The following is a 26181-nucleotide window of genomic DNA, read 5'->3' as shown; positions in this document are numbered from 1 at the left end:
AGATAAGCTGTAACTAGTGTTCCGACTTCATCCCCCCTTTGGATTTTGCTTCTCCGGATTCTGCTTCTCCGGATTTCCTGGATATCGGGGCAGCTTATCAACGGCTTGTCGCACTCGGCGGGCCGGCGCAGCCCTGGGCTTATCGGGCATCGGTCGGCATTGGGGGGAATATGTGAGCCCTCGCTATGATACTGCGATGGCGTTTATGAACATGCTTCTCCGCGGGGAGGGAGGCCAGAGACAAACTTTGCTATGAGCACATGATGATTGGCTTGTACAACCGACGGCGCGCATGAGCCAGCGCGCGACACATCTTAAAATGCTTTGCTCCCTGAATGTCAGTTGTCAAAGTTTGGACCTTCAAGGCTAGGGATACGGCTTCGATTCAAAATGGCAGAAACAGACCGTCCTCGGAAGAGGCTCGTCATTGTCGGCCTCGGCATGGTAGGCATGTCATTCATGTAAGCTGCCGGACGCACAAGTACCCCTACACCACGATTCTGACCTCAAAACAGAGAAAAGATTATTAAATACGACACAAAAGAGCGGGAATACGACATTACCGTCCTCGGTGAAGAGCCATATCTGGCGTATAACCGCGTGGGACTGACCAGCTTCTTCAACCACCGCGAGATTCCGAATTTATACCTCAATCCACAAGAATGGGTAGGTCCCTCACAATCTCGTCTACATAACTCATCGCTGAACGTGGTGCTACAGTATGACACAACGGCGAAAAATGGCCTCGCGTGCCACATCAACACCAAGGTCGTCGACATCGACACCGCCTCCAAGGCGGTCCACTGCGAGACCGGCCAGACCGTGTCCTACGACGTCCTCGTCCTCGCCACCGGCTCCAGCGCCGTGCTGCCGCGGCGGACGCCTGGCCACGACGCCCACGGTGTCTTTGTCTACCGCACCGTCGACGACCTCATGCGGCTCATTGCCTTTTCCAAGGACAAGCGCGCGACCGACGGCCTCGTCGTCGGCGGCGGCCTGCTCGGCCTCGAGGCCGCCAAGGCCATGATGGATTTAGAAGTCTATGAAAAAGTCCGCCTGGTGGAACGGAACAAGTGGGTGCTGAGTCGTCAGCTGGACGCCGACGCCGGGGACATGGTCGTGCAGCAGGTCCGTCAGCTGGGCCTCGACGTCATGCTGAGCAAGCGCGTGCAAAGCATCCAGGTCGATGCGGCAAACAACGTGACGGGCGTAGTGTTTGAGGATGGCGAGGAGGTGTCGTGCAGCACGGTGTGCTTTGCGATTGGCATCAGTCCGCGGGACGAGCTCGCGCGCAACGCCGGCATCGAATGCGCCGAGTCGGGAGGTGGTGGTGGCATCATTGTCGACGACAGTCTGCAGACCAGCGTTCCAGACGTCTACGCCGTCGGAGAGTGCGCGAGCTGGCGCAGCACGACATACGGCCTCATCGCGCCGGGCGTGGAAATGGCCGACGTGCTGGCGTTCAACCTGACGCAGGCCGCGCTGCACACGCCGCGCGTCTTTAAGCGACCGGACGTGAGCACCAAGCTGAAGCTCCTCGGCGTCGACGTCGCGAGCTTCGGGGACTTTTTTGCCGACCGGGACGGGCCGAGGCATCTACCACCGAAATACATCCGCGATAGCAAGGCCAAGAGCAACGGCCCTTTGCCGGTAGACAAGCAGGCCAAGATCCTCACCTACAAGGATCCGTTCCAGAATGTGTACAAAAAGTACATCTTTACCGCAGACGGCAAGTACCTGCTCGGCGGCATGATGATTGGCGATACGAGCGACTACATCAAGGTCGTGCCGCTCGTCAAGGCGATGAAGGAGCTCGACGTCCCGCCGGGCGATCTCATCGTCGGCAGCAAGAGCGGCGGCGAGGAGAATGGCGACGACCTCGACGACGACACGCAAATCTGCTCCTGCCACAACGTCACCAAGGGCGACATTGTCACGCAGGCGCAGAGCGGCGGGTGCAAGGACATTGCCTCTGTGAAGGCCTGCACCAAGGCCGGCACCGGGTGCGGCGGGTGCATGCCGCTCGTGACGAGCATCTTCAACAAGACGCTGACGGGCATGGGCCAGGAGGTGACCAACCACCTCTGCGAGCACTTTAGCTACTCGCGCACCGACCTCTTCAACATCATCATGGTCAAGAAGCACAAGACCTTTGCCGAGGTCTTTGCCGACGCCGGCAACAACAACAACAACACTTTCAGCGCAGGCAGCGTGGGGTGCGAGATGTGCAAGCCCGCCGTGGGGAGCATCTTCGCCTCGCTCTGGAACCGGCACGTCCTGGCGTCGCCGCACCACGGCCTGCAGGACACAAACGACCGCTACCTCGGCAACATCCAGCGCGACGGCACCTACTCGGTGGTCCCGCGCGTCGCCGGCGGCGAGATTACGCCGGCCAAGCTCCTCGCCATCGGCCGCGTCGCCGAGCAGTACGGCCTCTACACGAAAATCACCGGCGGCCAGCGCATCGACCTCTTTGGCGCCCGCAAGCAGGACCTCCCTGCGATATGGGCCGCGCTCGGCGCCGCGGGGCTCGAGTCGGGCCACGCGTACGCAAAGTCGCTCCGCACCGTCAAGAGCTGCGTCGGGTCGACGTGGTGCCGCTACGGCATCGGCGACTCGGTCGGCCTCGCCGTGCGGCTCGAGGAGCGGTACAAGAGCATCCGCGCGCCGCACAAGATCAAGGGCGGCGTGAGCGGCTGCGTGCGCGAGTGCGCCGAGGCTCAGAGCAAAGAGTACGTAAAACATTTCCCTTGCAACTACATTGATTACTTTTTTGTTCCGGGAAGGAATGGAGTTGCTGACTGTTGATGAAATTCAGCTTTGGCTTGATTGCCACGGAAAAGGGCTTCAACGTCTTCGTCGGCGGCAACGGCGGCGCCAACCCCAAGCACGCCTCGCTGCTCGCCAAGGACGTGCCGCCCGCCGACGTCGTCGCCCTGCTCGACCGCTACCTGATGCTGTACATCCGCACCGCCGACAAGCTGCAGCGCACCGCGCGCTGGCTCGAGCAGCTCCCCGGCGGCGTCGCTTATCTGCAGGACGTCGTCGTGCGCGACAAGCTCGGCATCTGCGCGAGCCTCGAGGCGCAGATGAAGGAGCTCGTCGACTCGTACTTTGACGAGTGGGCCGAGGCCGTCGCCGACCCGGCCATCGCGGCGCGCTTTGCGCAGTTTGACAATGTGCCGCCGCAGGATGCTACCGCCCTGCCCGGCACGGAGATGCAGACGGACCGGCAGCAGCGCCACCCGGTGCACTGGGCGCCCGAGTCCGCCACCGAGGACTTTCAAGCGCTCGGCACACGGTCCGGCAAGGATGGCGGTGGTGAGTGGTCGAGCACGGCGTGGGAGCCCGTCATCAAGGCCGCGCACTTTGCGGGCGCCGACGCGCTGCCCAACGGCATCTCGGCGACCATCAAGCGCGGCGACACGCAGCTCGCCGTGTGGCGCGTCCGGGGCGCGTACTACGCCACGCAGCAAATGTGTCCGCACAAGCGCGCCTTTGTCCTCTCCGACGGGCTCATCGGCCAGTCCTCCGCAGGCACAATCTCCGTCGCCGACGAGAATGGCGCGGCGCCGGCGCCGTGGGTGTCGTGCCCGCACCACAAGCGCAACTTTGACCTGTCGTCGGGGTCGTGCCGCAACGACGACGCCCTGTCGATTGCGACGTTTGCGGTCGAGGAGCGCGCGGCGGACGGCATGGTGCACGTGCTGCTGCCGCCCGAGGCGGAGCTCGACGCCAGGCTGGGCACCAAGAAGTGGATGGTGAAGCAGGGCGAGAGCGGCGAGGCGCCGTTGGCGGCACTGGATCGGAAATACAAGCTCGTGGGACGAAAAGGGAGGAAACCCGGCGTCAGTGGTGGTGCGCCGATAGCGGTGGCGACAACGCCGATGATCACGGCTGGAGGAGGGGGTTGCGGCATGGCGCCGGATTGGTAGCTAGATAGACAGACTGAACATGAAGAAATGGGAAAAGATGGAACAAACGTATTACAATGTCTATAATGTGATATCATGTGCTCGTATTGGATTTCAAGACGAGTGTTTGCCACTGGTGTGCAGAGCACGACTAAAAACCAAGCGAGAATGGGGGGGAATCTACCAATGCTATTTGTACATGACATTGAGAACCTAAGATAAAAGAAAGTATCCAGCAAAAAAACGCCATCATCAAAATGTTTAAACTAACCAGTTTCAAAAAAAAAAAAAAAAGCCCGCATTTTTTTTGAGAAATTGTCCATCCATTTTTCTCTTTTTGTCCTTTATCCGACCATTGTTATACAAGAAATGCAGGGAAGGCGTAAACCAAATCCGATAAGCCGAACCGCACTTGTGATGCGCAATATTAAAAAAAAAGATGTAAAGAAAGAATTGTGTGGAGAGAGAGAGCGGTTTAGTTGCTGCCAGAATCGTCGTCGTCACTCATGTCGCTGAGCGTTCCGTAGCCCGTGTCCATGTCCATGCCCACGAGGCTCTTGGTGATGGTGAGGCAGCGCTCGACGACCTTGCCGCGAATGTTCGAGTCGATGCCTGAGTTGGCGCCGCACGGGCCGCCGATCCAGACGCGCAGCGTGCCGGCGAGCTTCTCCAGGGACGCGTCGATGGCCTCTGAGTCACCGTTGCGTTGGGCCATGACGCGCTCGAGCAGCGTCATGACGGACGTGAAGCCGAGTAGCGTCATGGTCGAGGCAATTTCCGGACGCAGCGAGGCTTCAATGATGCGGAGGCTCTGGGATGGCGAGACGGCGGCATCTTTGGCGCGCGCGAGCTGGCCAATGGCCACGGCGCAGCGGAGGGTCAGCAGCAAGTCTGGGTTCGATGCGTGGATGCTGGAGCCGACGATGAACTTGGACTCGTGGAGGGGGCTTTCGATGCGCTCGGATCCTAGAAGCTTCAGCGACGACGCGATGCTTGCTCCGCGAGTCTCGTCGACGAGGGCGGCGCACGCCAGCGAGGCACGCAACCTGGCGATGGAACCTGGAGGGGCGACTTCGAAAGCGGTATCGAGGTTCTCTCGGTTGATGTCTTTTGTGTCGAGGGCTTCTGAAAGGAAATCGTGCAAGAGACAGGTAGACCACCACGCGGCAGCTGCATCCAGCGGCGTGCCGACATAGATGTCGTGAACGACGGAATCCATTCCATCGATACTGGGCACGACGCCCTCGGTGGTATCCTTGTTAAATGCGAGATTGACGGCTCGGTGAACAACAGCATCTGTGAGGACCTCGTCGCAGTCACGCTCCACCAGGGCTGTGATGTGTTCGGGAAGTTCATCTTCATGCGGTTTCGTAGGGTCGCTCCGAAGCTGGATGAGGAGTTGGTTGAGCTGACGGGCCTCGTTCCACCTGGAGCGGGCTATCTTGGCAGCAATCATGTTGGCAGGTAAAAACCGAATCTGGCCAAGGTTCCACAGCAGCACGCGAATGTGCAAAGCCTTGAGCATGAGACGGATAGGCGTATCTGGAAGTGTGTTCGAGGCCAGAAATGTCAGCAAAAGACGACGAGTGCAGACTTCCACATCGCCGCCTGCCAGCTGCGAGTCGAGAGCGATGGACCAGGCCTTGATGCGGGCAGTTTCCTCCTCTTGGGTTGTGCCGGTCAGCATTTGATAGCCGTGCCAGCCGATGGCGTTGCGCAGGCTAAGCTTGACCGTCTTGAGCAGCAACGCAGCAGCCTCGAGGAAGAAGTTGTGGCGCGGCACCCAGACTGTCTGAATGGCTGTCGCCCATGCCTGTCGTCGAACGTGGATGGGGGCCGCCATGGACGGGGCCGCACGCAGCTGGCCGCCGCCCTGCTTCTTGAGGTTGTCGTCGGCCGATTGGAATAGCGAAGGCACGAAGATCCATAGGAAGACGCCGAGGAAGAGGATAGACTGGATTGAGGTGTGAATGTGGTATCCGTGGTAGTGAAAGTCGAGGCCCTTGGCAGCAGTGCGGAGCAGCTGCACGGGAAGGGCGTACAGGCCGCGGCCCTCTGGGGTTTCGTTGCTGACTTCGTCTTCGCGGAAGGCTTCGATGACCATGAGACCGGCGAGCGAGCCAACCATGAGCTTTCCAAAGTAGGGGCTGGCGTTGGACCAGGCACCTTGCTGCTGCTGGACCTGCTGCTGCTGAATTTGCTGTTGACGGACGACGGCGGGGTTGTTGCCCTGGAAGGCCTGCTGCTGAGGCACCGGGTAAGGTTGCCCGGTAGCCATCTGGGCGGCAAGGATGCGCCTCATGTCGTCGGGGACCTGGATCATGCCAGCGGGCGCCTCGCCGTTTTCTTGCTGCGGCATGGGACTCTGCATGAAGCTCGGCTGGCCATCCTGCGGGAACTGCATCTGTGCTGGAGGTGGTTGATGGGAGCTAATGGAGCCGTTCATGGCACCCGCCATGAAGAGCTTCTCAAATGCGGCTATTCTAGCCTGCATCGCGTTGTTTTCTTCCAGCAGTCTGTTATTTCGCTTTTCAAGATGACGGATGTATTCGGTAGCTTTGCTCAAGACCTAGAATCGCATGTGTTAGTTAAGAATTATGCCACTCAACCGATAGGTCATACTGTAGCCTTGTTTAGTTTGTGTGCAGGTGTGAGGCCATGCAGCTCTTCGCGGTCCTGGGTCGTATCTTCGCCCCGGGCGCTCTTGGTCATGATGCGCAGACTTGGAACGCTATCTCGCAGGGCAGCAATCTTATCGTTGATGTTTGTTCTGTAGCGCTTCTCAATCATGTTGTGCGCCGTCTTCTTGACGGGCTTGTCCTCATCGTCATCGTCATCGTCCTCGGGCTCCGATGTGACCTTGCGCTTCCTCGACTCGTGTCTGCCGTCGGTGCCATCCTCGGGGGAAGACATGATGCCCGCCTTAGTCTCGCTCTTGGACGAGTCGGGGCTGGACATGTGAAGTGAATGGCGGGGCAGGCCGCCAGGCATCGCAATGTTACGAAGCTTCTCTTCAACGGCCGGGGCGAGCGAAGTGGAAAATCGAGGCGGCTGCGCATCGGGTCGGCGGGAGCTGGCGTTGGAGGCGCGGCCGTCCTCGCTGGGCGCAGCAGTTGCAAAGCCGTTGGGATCCGAGCTGTTGGAGAAGAGGTTAATGGGGTTGATGCCGGCCGAGATGGCCGACTGTGATGAGGCGGATGATGTCTCGGGTTGGTTCACAAAGGGTTGGAAGGACCAGGGCTGCGGCATGAACTCGGGCTGCGATGCGGAGCCACTGGGGGTCGTTAGGTTGTAGGATTCCAAAGAGGAAGTGCCCTGGAAGTCCCAGACGCTATTGGGGTCGAAGAGCGACTTGGAGATGTCGTTTGCGATGAGGGACTGGTCGGGTGTGGCACCAGTAGTGGTGAAGGCGTCATTGAAGGACAGAGAGCCGTCGTCAAGGGCCAGTTGGCTGGCTTCTTCGTCGGTGGACATGGCTGCTTATTTGCGAAAGCAAGCAAAGCCGTCTGGCTCGCCAGCTATAAGTTGGTGGTGCGGTGGTTTGCGCGGCTTGTGCCAACGGGAGTCACTCAATCCCCCGACAGGCTGGGCTGAGGGCTAGGCGAGATACAAGCTTGTGGTCAGAGCCGAGGGGCGGATAAGCTAGTTGTCGACCTGAAAATTGGCGCCTCTCTGGCAAAAAAAGGCAGCGAAAAGGGCGCGATGGTATAGCTGAGCTGCAGTATTCGAGCCAGCGATTGCGTTTGCAGATGATGTCGGCAGTTGAGGATTAGCGGCCGTTGGCGGGCTAGACAGGGCAAGAGGTGCACGCGTCGGACGATTTTGCTGTCGATGGGGTGATTAAATGACCAAATAAATGAAGGGGACAAGGTAAATGGTATCGGAGTTTATGCAGGAAGAATTTTTTTTCTTCCTCCTAAGCTCCCCTAATGACGGTGACATGCGCTTGTGAGTGAATTGGATTGGGAGGGGCGGTTTTCTGTTTCCGGCGGGACAGCAGAGGGGGGTCCTTTTTAGAGGGATGATATGATGCGCTGCAGAGTGTGTGCAGCTTGGTGTGTGTTTTTCAGCAGCAGCGGCGGGCGTCACGAAGCTCAAAAAGAAAAAGAAAGGAAGAAAAAGCAAGCCCGGATCAAGCCCTGCAGGATCTGATCGGAAGCGTTAATCGCGAAAAGAAGGCCACCGCACGAAATCCAATGGGAAAACCCGGACAGTATGGTGACAGGGCCGGCGAACCATCACGAGCAGCGCACGCGGCAAGGCAAAGCAGCTTGTTTGCCTGGGACCGATAGCCGTTGGGTCGTTGGCACGGTGGAGCAGTACGAGCAGCGCTGTCGCTGCCTTGCTTTGCCTGTGTCCTCCCGGCCTGCCTGCCAGACCTGCTTTGCCCTGTCATTCGCGACAGTCCCAGTTCGTTTTAGCGGGCTGGCGGGCTGCTGGACCGGCTGTGGCTGCGGCATGCACCAGAAATAAAAGAGGGGCCCTCCCCGGCCCCCGGCGACGGCGGACGCCGGAATCGTACGATATTTGACAGCCATCAGGCAACGCGGCTTTGGCTGCTTTTTCCTTTCTCTTGACGACCACGACAACGGAAGCAAAGCTGAGGAAAGTTGAGGGTCATTCCGCCAGCCTTGCTGCGCCTTGCGATTTATTGGTAGTGCCTGCTAGAAGCCTCTCGTGAGGCCGGTGTTGTGTACAAAGGCAACATTGGGATTGGCTTGCTTGGCCGACCAGTTTCGGGGAAGCTTGTGCTACCTCATGTCCTGTGGCATGTCCTGTGGCAATTACTCGTGTAGCGCCGTGGCGCGCCCCTTAGCCAGACCAATTCAGCGCTCGGGAGTTTTAGGTGCTAACCTGCCTGGCCACACTCAAACAGCGCTGTGACCCCCCTAACCAAGCACTGGGGCGGTGCAATCAGTTGCTCTTTCCACAATCGTCCGTACCTTAGCAACTTAGGTGGCCGCCAGGTAGTCGTGGCGCTAAAATCGTCAGCCACCTCGTGCTTCGGCACCTAACCCCCACTGTAAATGGCACAGGCCATAGCACGGCAGCTAAGGCAGGAACCTGCGAACTCTATCTGAACTTTTTGTTACATCAAATACCAGTTGAACTTTGACCTGATTCCGCTCACCCTACACTGAAACTTGTTCATTTCTTTTTCCTTTCTTTTTACATCGTAAACCGTTTTCTTTTCTTCTTTTTGCTTATTATCACGACCCTCCCACTTTGCGGATCAGTTTCAGACCTCAACGCTACAGTGCGCTTCCGAACCTCTTTGTCCCTCTATCTGCATCGCTTCCCTGTCTATAGCTACCTCTTATTACACTCGGACAGGTCCGGATCAAGCTTTTCAAGGCGCACCGGGGCTTCACCTAATGTCCAATGAAGTTGTGCACCTTTGCTTCCTCCTTCATACCCCACTCGTCGATCATCGTCGTTGATGCCAACATTCGAAACCTCATCCCGGACCCCACCACCTCAGCTGTGTTTCTTCTGCAAATCATAGGTCCCTTGAACCTTTTATTTTTCCTTGTTTGACGCGTATCCGTTTTCAGTCCTCTTTTCCATTCATTCCGGGCTCTTGCCGGTAGCCATCGCAGCATTGCCTTGCTCTCCAAGTCGACGCTTGATGGAGCACATCCCGATGGATGCTGAGAGACTTACCGTTCATTCGAGTACATAGATCTTGCGCCTATGAGCCAGGAGATGGTATCTGCGCCGTTACATTACCTTATTCCAGAATTCTGTTACTACTGGCAGTGAGCGCAAACGCACCGCCGTCTGGGATCCCTGCATTAGGTCGCCTCTATCCACACCACTAATAATATATCCGCCTTCCATCCAGCCAATATTGTACCCCACGCATAAATACCGGTACCGTTCCGTCATAGATAGGTACGGTATACTTTTTCGAGCAGTGACCATCGCATCTCAACGGTCAAGATCTGGCCCCAATGTCAGCTGCCGTACGATCCGAGGCGCGATGTCCTGAATTAGAATTCGAAGTCCACTGGCGCAAAAATTTGAAGGCCTCAATCTACAGGTTGATTGGCTTAAATGCTATTCTTGACCATCTTGCACATTTAAACTGCCCACTATACAACTTTAAAACAGGGCTACCCCCCAAAAACTCGCTTTGCTTAATCTAAGCGTTGCTCGAACAGAACGATAGTGGCAAAATTATGGCCTCTACTTCTGCATTCGGCTCTTCACAGTCACCATGTTGATTCAAGCATATTATTGTTCAGTTTTGATTCCACAATATAGAAGAGCAAATAGCCGTCGTGGTGACCTGACCGCGGCGTCGACAACAACCAACCGTCGGTTCGAACCACAGAATATCTAAGAAATCCCCCGTATGCTAGTATCAGTCGCAAGTACGTGAGAAGAAGAAAAAAGAGTCATAGCCGGTAGACTCGCTAAGGCCGAAATGAAAGGGAATGTTGAGTAAATGAGAGTCTGTGAGCCAAATACAGTTTGCTGATGGTGATTTTTTACCACAAGTCATCCGAGCTTTGCACCATTGCCACTGTGGGAGTTTTCGGCACCATCTTCTTCATCCTCTTCCTGTCCTCCCTTGTCACCAGTGATGGCGTAATGGGAACGCAAGGCGTAAATGGCTGATATGGAGAATAGGGGACCGCGTTCGCAGTGTACGGTGTCTGGCCACCACCAGGTGAAAGAGGCCCTCGTCGTTCAAAAACTGTTTGTTTGGTCGTCTGTCCGACAGCTGAAGGCGAGCTCAAAGCGGGCTCGTATGCGCGAAGAGGCAATGATCCGCCAGTGCGAACGGCTGACGGTGCATTTGACCGCTGGAAGCGAGCCCCAGGACGAGGCGACAAGGGCAGAGTGCCGAATGTCGCTCCAGGCTTTGGCGAGGAAGGAAGGCCCAATAAAGGTGCCTGTGAGTGCTGAGAAACGGCCGAAACGGCAGATTCTGGGTCTGCCTCTGTCGGCGGTCGCGAGACATCTTTGTTTGTGTCAATCTGGGCTAGCTGAGCGCCAAGACGCCCGTCGATGCTCTGAATTCTGTCTGGCGACTGGTTCGGTGGTGTAAGAGGAAGCGTCATACCGCTAGACCGACCCTGCCCGACATAGGCATTCCCATCCGATGGTACAGGGGGAGGGGCGGCGGGCGCATAATGCCGTGGCGGGATGGCGTTCATCTCCTGGTCATCGTTGCGTGGGAATGTGCCCGTCTGCGGGGTCATGATGGGCGATGAAATGTTGAGGCCCTTGGGCTTGCTCTTTCTCGGAGATCGTAGGCCGGAGAAGAACGATGACGCTCGAGACCGGGTCTTTTCCTCGTTGCTGCTATTCAGGTTCAGGCTTGTGGGCTTGCTTTTCTTGGACGTGGCGCTGCCGCGCTGACTAGCCGGTCCAACGACGGGTGATTCGAGCACGACTCCCTTCTCCTTGGCTTCCTCATGCTCCATCACATGCTTATACATATCCTCGAGCTGATTCTGTGCCATTTCGCGGTCTGCTGCAACAACGTTCTGGTCGACTTGAAAATCCACACCCGGTACGGATGTGTGTGCAGGAGAGACGGGTGGGTGAATGTAGGGCGTGCCGTTGAACTCGCTTCTAGTCGGCGACTTGTACGAAAAATTAGGAACCTGTCCTCCGACAAACTTCCCAGCCAGTGGGAATGGGTCAGTCTCTGTTGGAAATCTTGGACTGCAAATCTGCTCAAAGGCGGCGGCGTATGCGTCGGCTTCGTCTTCATCGTCGAGGAGAAGGTGGTCGCGGCGAGTCTTGGAAAGGCTCAAGAGTCCGATGGCGACAAAGATGAGAGCAACGGCGTAGGCTCCGACAATGCCGCCAACCTCGATGGGCAGATATTTCTTGTTGCGAAGTGCGTGGGCTGAAAAGGTAGGACCGTCTTCGGGGGCTGGCGTCGGCGCAAAGTAATTATGACGAAGGTCGCTCAAGACGCTTGCGTGAACGAGAGGCAGCAGGGCGGACAGGACCCAGACGGTTTGGAGAGAGCAAAGTTTTGAGAGCCCAGATGGCATGGTCGAGATGCCAGGGTTGGGCAGCTACTGGTCTTAAGAGGAGGCGATCACCGTGTGCTGAAACCTCCTGCTGATGTGAACCATCCAAAATGTAACTAGATGGAGAAGGCAAACACGGAGTAACGCGAGAATGCAGATGCAGGGGAATGAAGGGTGAATATAATGGGCACAAATTGGGTTGGTTGGTGATACTCGGCAGTGGATGTAGCAGTTAGCGCTGAGGGGCATCGGATGTCACCCATGTTGCCCTCTCAGGACACGGCAGAGGACGAGAGGCATTATTGCACTTGATGCCGGACCACGCAGGCCTAAGAAAATAGGGTGGCATGCAGGGTTGATGGCGAGGTGATTGGCGTTGGCGGAGGAGGGGCGACGTGCATGGACGACGGCATGGGCTGGGCTGTGGTTGGATGAAGCTGGAGGTGAAGCCAGTCAAGACAGGGATTTAAGCGCCCGGCTTAGATGGCTGGTGGGTTTTGCTGGATGGGGGAACCTGATTGGCCGCTGCATGTCTCTAGCACGGTGCACTAAGACGGTCGGCCCCGCCACCAGCTCAATTATCACCTTTGGATCAGCGCTCATCAGGTTGGCATGAAGAGGTCTTTCCACTGGCCTTGTTTCTATTTTCAACGTATTAAGGGTCTCGGATCCCCTTCTAGCGGTTTCTGACAAGTAAAAGAGGTGCAGTTGTCACACGTTTACGCCAATAGCATTGTACGTATGCCCTGCTACAGGTGATGTGCTAAGAAATGTGATACAAGCTGCTTTGGTAGCTCTTTGATCGCCGACAGCACAGATGTCACCGCCTTCGAGGTCTGAAATGGCCGATTGGGCGTAGGACTGAGTTTTGGTGCTACTCTGTCAGAATGGGGAATGGGCAGCTCGGCAGCCACCTCTCCCGCTAACAAGCATTCAACGGCTTTAGCAATGCACGCCCGCACCTACCAAATTCAAGCGTGGCGTATTCTGCACCAAGTGTATCCTATCGTAATACTGTCTCTCATGAGGCTTTTGTAAATATATTTCTTCAAATCTTCACTGCTGTTAATAGGCATTTCCGAGAGCGATCGCGTTGTGTCTGTTGACTGTTTACCTTGAATCACGTGATTTCGCGACGTCCAGTAGATAATGCGCGTCCACCGTCGCGCTCATGGGGAGGTTGATACGACAATAGGCCAAAAAAAGTAGCGAGTACCGCAAATCTTACACTGTCAAGATTCTACTCGGTCTGAATCCTACATGCTGTATTTTGCGTCTTCGCTCGATTGAATCAATGTTCTATCCACTATGGCAGCAAACAGCGCCGGGCAGGACAGTCTTGCTTCTCTAAACACGGCACAGCGACGCGCCGTCACCTCCGAATCTGACACTGTTGCTATATTAGCTGGACCGGGCAGTGGAAAAACACATACGCTCACCTCCCGCGTCGTATGGCTCCTTCAAGAGGGGGGCCACAGGCCCTCCGACATGATTGTCGCGACCTTCACCGTCAAGGCGGCGAGGGAGATGCGGGAGCGCATTGGCAGAGCCTTGGGCGAAGAGGTGCAGAGAAAAATCGTCCTCGGTACATTTCACTCGATTTGTCGGCGTTATCTCACTTCATACGGCAAACACGTTGATCTTGATCCCAAATTCGGCGTTGCCGACGACAGCGACTCCAAAGCAATCCTCACAAGACTCATCAAGCGACTAGACCTGAAACTAGAACCAGCCATGGTAAAGGGATGGATTAGCAAAAAGAAATCCAGGGGAAGTATGGACCCTCCGCCAGAGAAAAAGTACGCCAATGGAAAGCCAAAGCCAGACATGCCAGGCTTGAAACGATGCTTTGAAGAGTATCAGAAGCAGCTCGCCGCCGCCAATTTGTTAGACTACGATGACTTGCTGGTCCGCTGTGTCGAACTTCTGCGCGCATACCCAATATGCGTCAAAAATATACAGGTTGTTCTGGTTGACGAATATCAAGACACAAACGGCATCCAATACGACCTCATGAAGCTCTTTGCTCAGCAGCGCCATCGCATAACCGTCGTCGGCGACCCTGATCAGAGCATTTATGGCTGGCGCTCGGCCGAGATTAGAAATCTCCACCGACTGTTGCGCGAGTTTCCTGGGACTGACGAAATATCGCTCGAAGAAAATTACCGTTCCTCACAATCCATTCTCAGCGCTTCGCTGCAGGTTATCCAGCAAGATACGAAGCGTTACGAAAAGGTGCTGTTGCCTATCCACAGCAAAGGCACGAAGCCAGTGCTACGGAAATTACGATCGGCTGCCAACGAGGGCGAGTGGATAGTTGGAGAGATTCAGCGTGTAACTCTCATGTCTGGTGGTATGCTCAAAGGCGAAGATTGTGCCATTCTTCTGCGCTCGGCTGCCTTGTCTCGCCATGTGGAGGCTGCGCTTGGTAAAAAGGGCATGCCGTATCGAATGGTCGGTGGCCACAAGTTCTATGAGCGGAAAGAAATCAAAATTCTACTCGACTACCTTCGCGTCGTGCATCAGCCCAATAACAACGACGCTCTTGCGCGAATCATTAATGTTCCCAAGCGCGGCGTTGGTGAAGTCACCATCAAGGCCATTCTGGAGGAGGCCGAAATCGGGAAGAAGCCATTGTGGCAAGTCCTGGTAGACCACTGCGACGGAACCCAGAGTATCTACAGGTTGACGAAGCCTCAGGAAAATAAGATCCGGGGCGACCTCATCAGAATCATCACATCACTCAGGAAGCAAGTCGATGAAGTTGGAGCGGGAGAGCCTCAGCCTCTGGTCGAGGTAATTCAGAGGCTAATCACGCAGCTCAACTATCAGGAATTCTTGGCAAAGGAATTTGGAGAGGACCACGAAGGTCGGTGGGCTAGTGTGCAGGAATTCGTCAACTTGGCCACCGACTTTATGATGGAGCATGGCGACTTTGACGAGGATGCTCTACCGGAAATTGACGAAGTCGAACAACAGAGAGACGACACCCTACTTGGGCGTTTCTTGGCAAACATCGCTCTTGCTTCAGACGCGCAAAAGGACAAGGAAACAGGCGACACCTCTTCTGTTGTGACGATTTCCACCATTCACGCAGCCAAGGGTCTTGAGTGGCCCATTGTCTTCATTCCTTGTGTTTATGACGGCTCGATTCCGCACTCTCGATCCGAAGATTCGGACGAAGAGCGCAGACTGCTCTACGTTGCCATGACTCGCGCCAAGGCTCTGCTCTACCTGAGCTGTCCCAGCACTACTTCTTGGGGTCATAGTGATGCCGAATTGTCCTCTTTCATCGCCGGTTTTGCGGACGCGGTCTTTGCAGAGCAAGGTCCTTCCTTTGATAGAAACGTTGTGGAAGACATTGCCAAGATACTTCGGCGCCCGGCCCCTTCCGAAAAAGTCGTCTTTGACAAGCTGCCGCCCATGTTTTCAACCGAGGACGATTTGTTCCCCACCGACCCTTTTGGCACACGGCGTTTTACTGGTGGTGGCTTCAGCAGCAGTTCCAACAGTTGGGGGGGCAGCCGTTTCGGTAGCAGCACCGATGGCAGTAGGCGCCAGCGCATTAGTGGTGGATCTGACAGTTCTTCGGACATTGGTTGGAAGCCGGGCTACAAGACGACAATGCAAGAGTCGTCCGGCTTCACCATGTCGAATCTGCCAGGCTTCATGACTGCTGGCGCCCGCCAGACCATGGTGGCGGCTGAAGAGGCAGGGAGGCAAGCGGCTGAGAAGTTTGCAAAGAAGACTGCTCTGAAGCGTAAACACGATCAGCATTCGTTACTTGGCTACGTGACATCAGACTCAAAGAAGCCAACCGCAGTGCAGCCACCGCCGCCGCCGCCGCGGTCCTCGGCCACCTCTTCTCAATCAGGCTCCGCCGCCAAGACAGCACGCTCGGCCATTGACCCGAGTCTCGCGCGTCATAGAATAACGCAGAGCCCGTTGTGGCGAGTGCCGGGTCAGACTCGAGAGTTGCGCAACAGTCGTCGTGATCCCTATGGATCATTTTCAAGCTCGCCTACACGCCCTGTTTCCCCGAAGCAGCCAGCTGCTTCACAAAAGCCGGCTCCCAGCAGGCCAGTGTCCATGATGCATAATACGACAACGTTTCACTCAGGAAAGATTGGTGGTGTACGACGGCCGGCGGCCATGGGAGCACCCCCGTCGATCGATAGAGTGCGGAAACCATTTAAGCCGTTGACGGTAAATCGGACATCAAAGGGTGATCAATAGACGGAGTTCTCAATTTGCACATTGGCGTTTTCTTTTTTTTTTCGCTGGGATTTACTGTCGGCGGCATGCACAACAAGCTGGGTAGTTGATCCGTTTTGTACGGCGCATGGAGGTCAATGGGTGATCGATCAAGGCATGAGGCATGCACTTGTAGGGCAAATTTAAACGTACAGCAAAGTGTGAATACCATACTTTTCATCGTTTTCTTCAGTCCTCTCTCCCCTATGGTCGCGCAATATTCGGGGTGTTGATGGCATGCTAGATTCGTCTCGGGATTCGGGGATATTAAACCAGCCGCAGGAGACGGCAGTTTTCTGGGGAAAGGCGAAGTTGCCCCGGCCTAGTCGGTGCAACGATGGAAGCCTGCATAGTGACAACAGAAGCTAGCATGGGTTTTCGATATAGGCTAGGGTTGTGTTAGTACGAGGAAATACGCGTACCGTTGATTTGAAGCTATTACCAGCCTCAGGGCAGGACAGTTTTTGCAAGCTGATACGCGAGACCTTTATTGTCTCTATGCGTAAAGTAAAGCTGAGAATAATTTCTTGAGCCTCCATGATTCTTTGGAATTTCTACTCACAGCATTGGGGGGGAAAAACACATACATTCTAGGGGAGTTCCCGCAAGGAGATACTTGCATAACGATGTGTTTATGGCGCTGGCCCACCGTAAGCACATCCCCCGCGATGGTTCATTTAGTGCGCCCGCACGCTAAACTGGTTGGGGGCACTATCCGGGCCTAAGTTAGCATCCTGATTGAAAGAGAGGTGTCGCAGTGACGCCAATGGTGTCACTCTAGATATTTCTGCTGATTTTGCCATGTTCATGATTGCTAGCTGCGGTTTTCTCTGTTCTCTGCCATTCTATGAAAAGGAGAAGAAATAAAAGGGTGTCGAATGTAAAACGCGCTGAGCACAAAACGCCAAGTTGGAGCCGGTGCGATCGGGACCGCAGCGGGGGCGGCTTGCCTTGCAAAGACCGCTATTTAGGTACACGGCTAGTGGAGTTGTCAGGCAGTGCCGATCAGGGATCAGCGGACCGCCTGGCGCTGCTCCCGGCCTGCAATGGGGCCGCCCTGTATCGTTGCAGTATGTCCACCTGCACCGGTCACCAGCACACATTCTTCGAGGTCACCAACAGGTCACGCTTGTGTACTCGAGTCGATGCTCGCGGGCAAAGAAAGGTTTTGTCTTTTTCTGCAGGGCACGCGACTAAAGCTTTGAGGTAGCAAGATCTGGGGAGGGGGGTGGGACACTGATAATCTTGTTTCTGCAGCATCGGCGTTTGTCAACAGCTACTTACTGGCCGTCGCATCGGCCAAGGGATCAACAAGAAACGAATCGGCCAGAGAAGCAAGTCCCTAACGTTACCTATTGACGAGACTGGACGAAATACCGACGCCATCAAACATTCGTTCTTTCAGTGCTGGGCCGCCACGGGTACGTACCCTGGCGGGTTCATCAAAGCAACCCGTGCCAAACTAGCTTTCAGGCACCGTCACTGGTCCGAGGCAACTCGTTAGCTCCGGCGCCATGGCTGCTTCATTCCACACTCATGTACTGTCTCTACCAGTAGGTGCCCAGCAAGCCTGCAGCGTTCTTGTCAAATCAGACGACGTAGCCAACCAGCCCCAGAGAACGACAAAATGGTCGACATCTCCATCAGCTCCCTCCGAACGAGCATCCACTTGGGTGCGACTCTGGCTCTGCGGAGTTGGGCACTACTCTACATGGCTCGGGTCTTTTGCCTCCGGGAGCTCTCCATTGGCGATCAAGAAGAGAGCTGACTTGCTTTTGCTCGTCTCGTTCCTCGCTGTACCTGGTCGACAATGACGTGCAGGCCGTAAAACTAGCGACTCGAGACATTTGCGCCTCGCGTTGCCTGTACAGGCAGCCTCCGTTTTGTCACCCCCGAGATATTACTTCACACACAGTATGGCAGCAGGTGCCCAAGACCGAAAACACAAGCTGTTCTCGATACTGTTCCGCGGCCTGAGCTTTCGCGTCAACTACCTACAGCAACACAAACACCGCCTTCCAGATAGCTCCCCGACAGATTGCCACGAAAGGCTCGAGCTCCGGCACCAAAAAGATTGGGGTACAGCCGTCCAGCCAGTCCAATGCCGTAGCGTCACGAGGGGCCCGAACCAGCTGGTGCCGTTTGATCCAGATCCGCCACTCCTAGCGCAACGCTGCTCTTGCTGTCTAGCAGAAGCTACCAGACCAGCTCCGCAGTACCCCCGAACCTAGACTTGCTGCTTCTCATTTCAAGGAGAAAAAAAGGACAATAAATATCTGGGCTCCTGCCGCTCTCAAAGCTCGTATTGTTTGAGGCGCTTTTACTGCACCGTAAGTTGCTGGATTTCTTACAACTGCTCAAGTCCGACGACAACTACAAAGCCAACCATGGGTGTGCCGGAAGCTCCGCGCAAGGTTCCGGCCTCCGGATTCAGGACCATCGTCACCTGCTTCACCCTCGTCTCGCTCTTCATCTTCGGGGCCTATGCACTAGGCACGCCCGCCGATAGCCATGACCGACGCGCCTACACTTTTGCCCAGCAGCACTTTGGCCACCGCGCGAGCTCGTCCTCGTCCTCAGCCTCGTCGGCGCGCGGCGACAAGTACCTGATCGGCGTGGGCAAGGCCGACATTACCGGCCCCGTCGTCGAGATCAACTTTGCCGGTTATGCCAACCTGGACCAAAAGGGCACCGGCCTGCGCCAGCGTCTCTTTAGTCGTGCCTTCATCATCGGTGACAAGAGCAACCCTAACGACCGCTTTGTCTACATTGTCATTGACGCCCAGTCTGGCGACACCGCCGTGCGCTACGGCGTCCTGGACGGCGTTGCTGCGCTCGGCAGCGAGTACTCCCTCTATGGCCAGCAAAACATCGCTTTGACGGGGACGCATAGCCATTCGGGCCCCGGTGCATGGTTCAACTATCTACTGCCCCAGGTTACCTCTTTCGGCTATGACAAGCAGAGCTACCAGGCCATTGTTGATGGTGTTGTTCTCTCCATCAAGCGTGCTCACGAAAGCTTGCAAGAGGTAAGTCGCATGACAACGATTGTATTGAAGTTTATAGTTGACTGACTAAATAGGGCTACATTGATGTTGGCACGACCAAGGTCCCCGATGGCGCCATTAACCGCTCTCGATGGGCGTATCTGCACAACCCCGAAGAGGAGCGTACCAGATATGACGCCGAGACTGATACTACTCTCACCCTCATCCGCTTCCAGAGAGCTTCTGACAGCAAGAACATTGGTGTTCTCTCTTGGTACCCCGTTCACGGCACCTCCATGCTCGGCAACAACACCCATGCTTCGGGTGACAACAAGGGTGTCGCCGCTTGGATGCTCGAGGAGGACATGAATAACGACAAGAACACTGCCGAAGGCTTTGTCGCTGGATTCAGCCAAGCCAACGTTGGAGACACAACTCCCAATGTCGGAGGCGCATGGTGCGATGATGGCTCTGGCCAGCAGTGCAGCCTGGAAAACAGCACCTGTGCCGATGGAAAGTCCCAGTCTTGCCACGGCCGCGGCCCATTCTTCGAGGCCCTGGATCTCGGTGTCAAGAGCTGCTTCGAGATGGGTCGCCGCCAGTACGCTGGTGCCAAGTCCATCCTTGTAAGTCCGCCGGCAGTGCTGATTATGTCGGAACAAGCTAACCGCACACGCAGGACTCTCTCGATTCTTCCGGTACTGCCGTCTCTGGAACAACGGTCAAGTCCTTCCATTTTTACAACGACATGCGTTACTTCAACTTCACCCTGCCCAACGGCCAACAGGCCCAGACGTGCCCCGCCGCCCTCGGCTACTCCTTTGCCGCCGGCACCTCGGACTGGCCTGGCGCCTTTGACTTCACGCAGGGCGACTCTGGCAAGCCCAGCGCCAGCCCTGTCTGGCAGGTCGTCTCCGGCCTCCTCCGGGAGCCCAACGAGCAGCAGAAGAAGTGCCAGGAGCCCAAGCCGATCCTCCTCGACGTCGGCGAAATCGACACCCCGTACGCGTGGACGCCCAACCTGGTGGACGTGCAGATGCTGCGTGTTGGGCAGCTCGTCATGATTATCAGCCCCAGCGAGGCCACGACCATGAGCGGCCGCCGCTGGCGCGAAGCCGTTGCCAAGGAGGCCACATCCTTTGTCAAGGACCCCGTCGTCGTCCTCGGCGGCCCGGCCAACAGCTACTCGCACTACCTTGCGACGCCCGAGGAGTACGACGTGCAGCGCTACGAGGGCGCCTCGACGCTCTTTGGTCGCCATGAGCTCGACGCCTACATCAACCTGACCCTCAGCAACATGCACTACCTGCACCCCGACGCCACCGACCACCCGGCCCAGGGGACCCTCGCCCCCGACAACCGCGGCAAGATGCTCTCCTTCATCACCGGCGTCGTCGCCGACGGCAACCCCCCCGGCAAGGGCTTCGGCACCACGCTCAAGCAGCCGCCCACGGCGGCCAAGGTCGGCGCCGTCGTCAACGCCACCTTTCAGGGCGCAAATCCGCGCAACAACCTGCGCCAGGAGGACACGTTTGTCGCCGTCGAGACGCAGGGCAGTGACGGCAAGTGGTCCCGCTACAAGGACGACAACGACTGGTTCGTCGTGTACTCGTGGCGCCGCACAAACTTCGTGCTGGGATACAGCGAGGTCGATGTGTCGTGGGAGACACAAATGGGCCACGCGCAGCCGGGCACGTACCGCTTCAAGTACTACGGTGACGCGAAGCCCCTCATTGGCAAGATCAAACAGTTTGAGGGCACGAGCAACTCTTTTACGCTGTCGTGATGATGGGCTGATGCTTCCATGGCGTGATGTGCAAACTTATGAAGGCTTTTTTGCAATACACGAGGATGAATGTGTACGTATAACAGAACTCTGATGGCTATGAGCGGGGGAAGGGCGGTTTTTTCTTTTTTAGCTAGTCATCAGTCGCTAATACGAATGGAGAAATGTACTTACTCTGTCCTGGTGGCGGTGCTATGTGGTGATGTGCAAACTCACGAAATTTTCGTACAGCAGAATATGTTGACGGGTTTCCATGATGGTTCTAAGACGGGCGGTTTTTTGTTTAGCTAGTTGATCATAAGTCGCTAATTCAAATGTAAAAACTCAAAGCAACAGCGTGCAACCCAATTTTTTTCCATTGTGCAAATGCATGCGATTTGTACAATCAAAAAAAAAAGGTTTAGTTTGGCCATGATCACTCACCACTTCCGCCCCCATCGGACTCCATCTGTTCATTTGATCACCCCTGTACCTTTTGAGAGTAGTTTGCCAACTGTTTCAAGCGCGTGAAAAGATCAACACACTTGTTCTCTTCAAGTTGCGTAGCTGCCAGCAGGGGAAGAGGGGGCCGGTCCCGCCTCCCCCCGTCATCCCTTGTTGCAGCGCGGCAAAAACCCTCCCCCAGCCTTGCCCGCGATCCCCCTTGGTCCCTCGTCCCCAACGAACAGAAAACTCGCCAGGCAGCAAAAAAGGGCCCGTCGATGAATGGTCTGGCTGGTGAGTGAATGGAAATATGCGACGGCGGGTCAGAGACACACCCGTTGACGGAGAGGGGAGCGCGGGGGACGAACGTTCCGGCCAGTTTTGTCATAAATGATAGACCGTTTTATTGGGTTCATGTACAGGTTCATTTGCCTCCGTCTTGCGGGCGTGCCTGACCGGCATCCGGCGAGACGCCTATCGGGCAGTCTCGCCGAGAGAAAAGCTCCGTCGCCTGCTGCCCCTGCAATCAATCGCCTATGAAACTCCTGTTTCTTCGCCGATCTACCACTCTTATTCTCATCTTCTTTAGATCTCCACCGTTGTTTCCGCTCAGTCAAACTCTCCAAAAGTTTTTCTAGTCTGAATGCAGGGGTGGTGTTTGCGTTACGTGTCCATGTGTGTGCGCGTGAGGGAGAGGGTGTGGTGTGTGTGTGTGTGTGGCAGTCTCCGCCGGAGTAACAATAGGGCTAGACAGGGTAGCACGGCATAAATAGTCTGCTAAAGACCGTTGGGGATTACACAATCCAAAGGTATCAGTAAAAAACGGCCAACGGGTCGTCTAGTGTGTCTTCATTCCTCGCCCTCGCCAAGTCTGCTTTTTGCCCGCCTTGCCTCTACCTGTCCTGCCGGCAAACATGGAAGTCGCAGGAGAGAGAGGCTTGCGTCAAATCTGCAAGGCTTCACACCGGTGCTCTTGTTTTTCATCTGCTCCAGAGGTACATGCCGTTGCAGCCACAACTTGGTGTCGCTATGCATGCGTATACAACGGTAAAAATTGCCATCCTTCATCCGGCGACGGTCTGTGCACAACAAAAGAGAGCCAGCGATTCCTGGAGGACTTCCAGCGGAGTAATTTGCATATCTCAATGGTTATTGTTTTCCAAAAGTGTGGTTCCCAAATAGTAATCGGCCCATGGCTGATGCCGATGCTGTTTTGGTTCTCCGCAGCAGTAAAGTGTGGCGAGGCGCCCACTCCCTTCCTTCGGGGCAGGCTACCTCCCACTGGTCTCCTCACATTAGCTTCCGACAATTTGGCTCACTATCGCAAGAAAAGGGCAAATCGTCTGGTCTTTCTCGGTAGCGTTGTGATCCGTCGCAGGCTACAACGTACACGCAACAGCATGGCACGCATACCGCCTCGATGCAGGCTGGTTGCAAAAGCGCCGTTTTGACATGCTGGTGTGGAGCTTGTGTGGTGATTTTCGGTGAAAACATGGCGAATTCTGTGGACAACAAATATTAGCACCCGAGTACTCTGTCGTATCCCAGGGCCTGCATTCCACGACGCCAATGATCCCTGCCACTGTGCCCATCTGCCATCTGTTGACCCGCCTGTCAGTACTTACAACTCCATGTGCAAGAAATTTGACTATTGCTGTGGTATTCGAATGTGGTCTGCTCCGTTTATTATAAGCAGGCCATGCTTTACTGATACGCGGGCTTGCTGGATGCTACGCGATGATTGACCAGTCTGATGCAATTTCGGGGCTTGCTTGATTCACTGACGTATAATGCGTATGTTCGGTGCTGCATCACCTATTCTGAAGGCTGGATTAGAAGTCCGAGAGATGACCGAGATATTGTTTCTCGTTCTCGACTGCAATCCGCCGTTGTTCCACAGCTTGAACACCTTGGACGATTTTGGTTGGCTTGGGTACCGGAATCTTTGGGCTAAAGCGTCGCGAATCACCATGGTAGAGTACCCCATTGCGACGAGTATTTTTAATCGAAGATCAGAAGTTCTGGTTTTCTTTTTTCGGGTTTGCTGAATGCCGTCTGATCGTTTTTTGTGGCAGGTAAGACCTGGGCCGTTACGGTTTGGTGCTCGAGTAACGTGGGAGCTTTTTCTAGAATGCTCGATTCCGATGGTTATACAAATAGCGTGATACTGCCTTGTTTCAGCGCGACGTCTATCTCGTACCGAGCTATGTACTTCTTCGATGGTTGCTTCTGTCGGCCGTGCTGTCTCATGCTATTGTGAGATACTCAGTCGCAGCTCTCCCGCGGTGTGCGCATCTGATTACCTGCAGCGGACCCTTGGCGATTTCTGTCTTACCCGCTCAGATCTTGTTGCAACAAGAAACACGAAGTAGGCGTTGCTGGCTAGCCTTTGATAACGTGGCAAGCCACCGGCTCACTACAAGGCAGACCCTCGGCCAGCCACATAGATTTCGCACGTACTGAGCTAAAATAGTCAATACAATAGTACAGCCATATTGCATCTCAACTGCCAAGGTATTTTCACATCTTTTTTATGTAGCCTGCCATTGTATAGGTTGGCTCAGCCAGGCATCGGAAGTCTCAGCATTCACGGCTTCCGACCCACTGACCCGGTCGATCATGGGGAAGCGAAGTAGTTGCAGTACGTGTGTTGAAGCGACCTTACGGTGAACATGGCGACGGGCGCAGAATGCACAAAAATAATATAGTGTAGTTGGTAGTGGTCAAAGTGCTTGCTGCGGAGATGGTCGTCGGACAATTCGGGAAGGCATCGCCAGAGTGGGCGAAGCCGGCGCAACGACTCATATCTGGCCAAAACGGGGGAAAAGTTACCAAAGTTGATTGCGTTGTGCGACGGAGAAATAACTGGTTGGTGGTGTTCGTCGAGTTGTTAATCAAGATAGTCGGTCTGGCAAGTGAGAAAGAAAAAGAAACTTGAGCAACGCCCTCAGATCTGGAATCAGGCAACTGGCAAGAAACAGTAAGCAGCCCACTTGCCGTGTTGTTCTTTTTTTTTTTTTTTTTTTTGCTCATTCCATCCGACCGCTTAAAGTTACGTGGTGCGTCATGCTGGCTCCAACCATGAGTTTGCCTCCATCCCCTCTGCCCTGTGCAGACTGCTTTCCTCTGCGCACTCAACGGTCAGACCAGGGTCGAAACTGGATGGTCCATCATGGGGCCGCACATGCCATCGTCACACCTCCTTCCTATTCCCTTGCGGCCCCCTGTTCCGGCAACGTCAGGGCTGATATTGTCTTGCGGCAGGCGGCGGAGGAAAAGAAACATCCGACTGGTTCGAGCCGATCGCGGTAAAAAATAAATGAAAAAGAACAAAAGAAAAAGGAAAGAGAAAGCCATCTAATGCCCTAGACTAACAAGCCCACACCCACGATACGTGCTTCTACCAAGTAGTTACTGGTTGGTAATGGGCTGACAGGCTAGTTTCGCGAACCACCCACCCGCTTCCGGCTGGGATCCGCAGTCAGGTTCAGCTCTGCAAGGTGCATCCGGCGGCGAATACTGGTGCTAGTCAATTGGCAAATGCACATCATCATTGGCGTCAGAGGCCATCACTGTTACACACAAGGCTGCGGTTCCCAAAGCCGCGGCTGCCTTTCTTGCCTTCGGGTCAAGGCGCGCCGGTGCAGCATAAGTGTTTGTTTGGTGGCTGTTGCTTCGGTGTGTTTGCCAAGCAAGCTGCACGACTTACCTGCCGGCACGAACCCTGACGGCAAATCTCGAGCTCAGGGCATGATCACAGTTTACAGCGTCCATCATCTCATTCCCCGCGCCCCCTCGGGTAGTGGGACGAGCCGAAAGCCAAGGAGGCCTGTCAGTGTCGCGGCCCCCATGTCAACGATTGCAGCAAATAGCATTCGCATACTCGCCGGCAGCCGTGATAAAGACCGAGGGCAGAGCCCACAGGCACTTGCCCGAAGTGGCGCCCTGCAGCTGGCTGGGGCTGGAAGAGTTGGAACGTCTGGTTGCCATGCGTTGAGATGCGACAAGGATACCGCTGCACTTCCAGTCTCCCCGGTGGCACATCCTCTCCACCCCCTTGAGTTCCATGACGGCTACTGGCCGGTGCACCACAGGCCTTGACAAGAGGCTGGATTCTCCCGGAATTGGACACTCTGACTGGGCTGCAATATCTCTCTGGCCCCAGAAAGGGGGGTGTGCTATTATGTGCGGCCGTTGTCACAAATCTCCACTACCAGTACGCACTCGCGCACCGGCGCTCAGGACGACTGCTCCTCAGGCCATGCTCATGCCAGCCTGTCATACAAAATATCGCCTGCCAGCGACAGGGGACGACGCCGGCCGGGTCTGCCTGGGTTCTTCACAGTTGGCTCAGCAAGCGGCTCCTCCAGTGGGCTCAATCGGCCTGAATGTCTCCTGTCCCATCAGCGAAACTGCTGCTGCTGCTATGTACTTGTGGTGCTACTGCAGGACACTTTGCTTGATTTAATGCGCTCTGGCCTGCTTTCTTGTGTGTGGACGCGCTGCCACCAGATCCCACACACCCCTTCATAATCTTTCAGGGCAAGGCAGAAAAAAGCAACGCGGAGAAAAATGGTACTGGCCCAAACCACTGCTGGAGCGCACTGGCAACCGCCTGGAACGTCAAGTTTCGTCTCCTTCCTTCTCTGGACCCATATACTTTGACTTTTGCTGTTCATCTTAGTATAGCTCATTCTGCTTCTGCCCCAGCGTCTCTGGTTTGCCTGTTTCTCAAATGCGGTCAGCTTTTTCTTCAGTGACATCTCGTTGGCCCTCAGCGCGGTTCCTTCAACAGCTTCCCTGAGTTGCCATTTTCGGTA

At 55.5% G+C, this 26181-nt stretch overlaps 7 protein-coding genes across 10 annotated transcripts; 3 read left to right on the top strand and 4 right to left on the bottom strand.

Annotated features, from left to right (window-relative positions):
* Positions 1-390: 390 nt before the first annotated feature.
* Positions 391-3935, top strand: LMH87_009083 (uncharacterized protein; the record flags this gene model as incomplete). The annotated part of the gene is made up of 4 exons (XM_056202360.1): positions 391-461; positions 516-666; positions 721-2732; positions 2819-3935. 4 exons carry the CDS (start codon positions 391-393, stop codon positions 3933-3935), a joined length of 3351 nt encoding a protein of 1116 aa, XP_056056931.1.
* A 454-nt stretch (positions 3936-4389) lies between these two features.
* Positions 4390-7388, bottom strand: LMH87_009082 (uncharacterized protein; the record flags this gene model as incomplete). Its single annotated transcript, XM_056202359.1, has 2 exons — positions 4390-6483; positions 6537-7388. 2 exons carry the CDS (start codon positions 7386-7388, stop codon positions 4390-4392), a joined length of 2946 nt encoding a protein of 981 aa, XP_056056930.1.
* A 3020-nt stretch (positions 7389-10408) lies between these two features.
* Positions 10409-11932, bottom strand: LMH87_009081 (uncharacterized protein; the record flags this gene model as incomplete). The annotated part of the gene is made up of 1 exon (XM_056202357.1): positions 10409-11932. The coding sequence occupies one exon, from the start codon at positions 11930-11932 to the stop codon at positions 10409-10411; it is 1524 nt and encodes a 507-aa protein (XP_056056929.1).
* A 1287-nt stretch (positions 11933-13219) lies between these two features.
* LMH87_009080 (uncharacterized protein) lies at positions 13220-16147 on the top strand (the record flags this gene model as incomplete). 4 transcript variants are annotated; one of them, XM_056202353.1, is made up of 2 exons in its annotated part: positions 13220-15209; positions 15281-15321. In XM_056202353.1, 2 exons carry the CDS (start codon positions 13220-13222, stop codon positions 15319-15321), a joined length of 2031 nt encoding a protein of 676 aa, XP_056056928.1. The 4 variants fall into 4 exon arrangements, with proteins under 4 accessions (XP_056056928.1, XP_056056927.1, XP_056056926.1 ...); XM_056202356.1 differs by having other exon boundaries at positions 13220-16147; XM_056202355.1 differs by having other exon boundaries at positions 13925-16147.
* Positions 16148-16432: 285 nt separating this feature from the next.
* LMH87_009079 (uncharacterized protein) lies at positions 16433-16787 on the bottom strand (the record flags this gene model as incomplete). Its single annotated transcript, XM_056202352.1, has 3 exons — positions 16433-16510; positions 16588-16678; positions 16753-16787. 3 exons carry the CDS (start codon positions 16785-16787, stop codon positions 16433-16435), a joined length of 204 nt encoding a protein of 67 aa, XP_056056924.1.
* Positions 16788-18552: 1765 nt separating this feature from the next.
* On the top strand, positions 18553-20938 carry LMH87_009078 (uncharacterized protein; the record flags this gene model as incomplete). Its single annotated transcript, XM_056202351.1, has 3 exons — positions 18553-19194; positions 19248-19778; positions 19832-20938. The coding sequence occupies 3 exons, from the start codon at positions 18553-18555 to the stop codon at positions 20936-20938; spliced, it is 2280 nt and encodes a 759-aa protein (XP_056056923.1).
* A 97-nt stretch (positions 20939-21035) lies between these two features.
* Positions 21036-21749, bottom strand: LMH87_009077 (uncharacterized protein; the record flags this gene model as incomplete). Its single annotated transcript, XM_056202350.1, has 7 exons — positions 21036-21062; positions 21113-21118; positions 21168-21200; positions 21362-21404; positions 21463-21484; positions 21605-21648; positions 21697-21749. 7 exons carry the CDS (start codon positions 21747-21749, stop codon positions 21036-21038), a joined length of 228 nt encoding a protein of 75 aa, XP_056056922.1.
* Between the last annotated feature and the right edge of the window lie 4432 nt (positions 21750-26181).

This window comes from Akanthomyces muscarius (genome assembly GCF_028009165.1).
Source record: "Akanthomyces muscarius strain Ve6 chromosome Unknown contig_18, whole genome shotgun sequence".
NCBI classification, from domain to species: domain Eukaryota; kingdom Fungi; phylum Ascomycota; class Sordariomycetes; order Hypocreales; family Cordycipitaceae; genus Akanthomyces; species Akanthomyces muscarius.
This window is presented reverse-complemented; position numbering and strand designations above follow the sequence as displayed.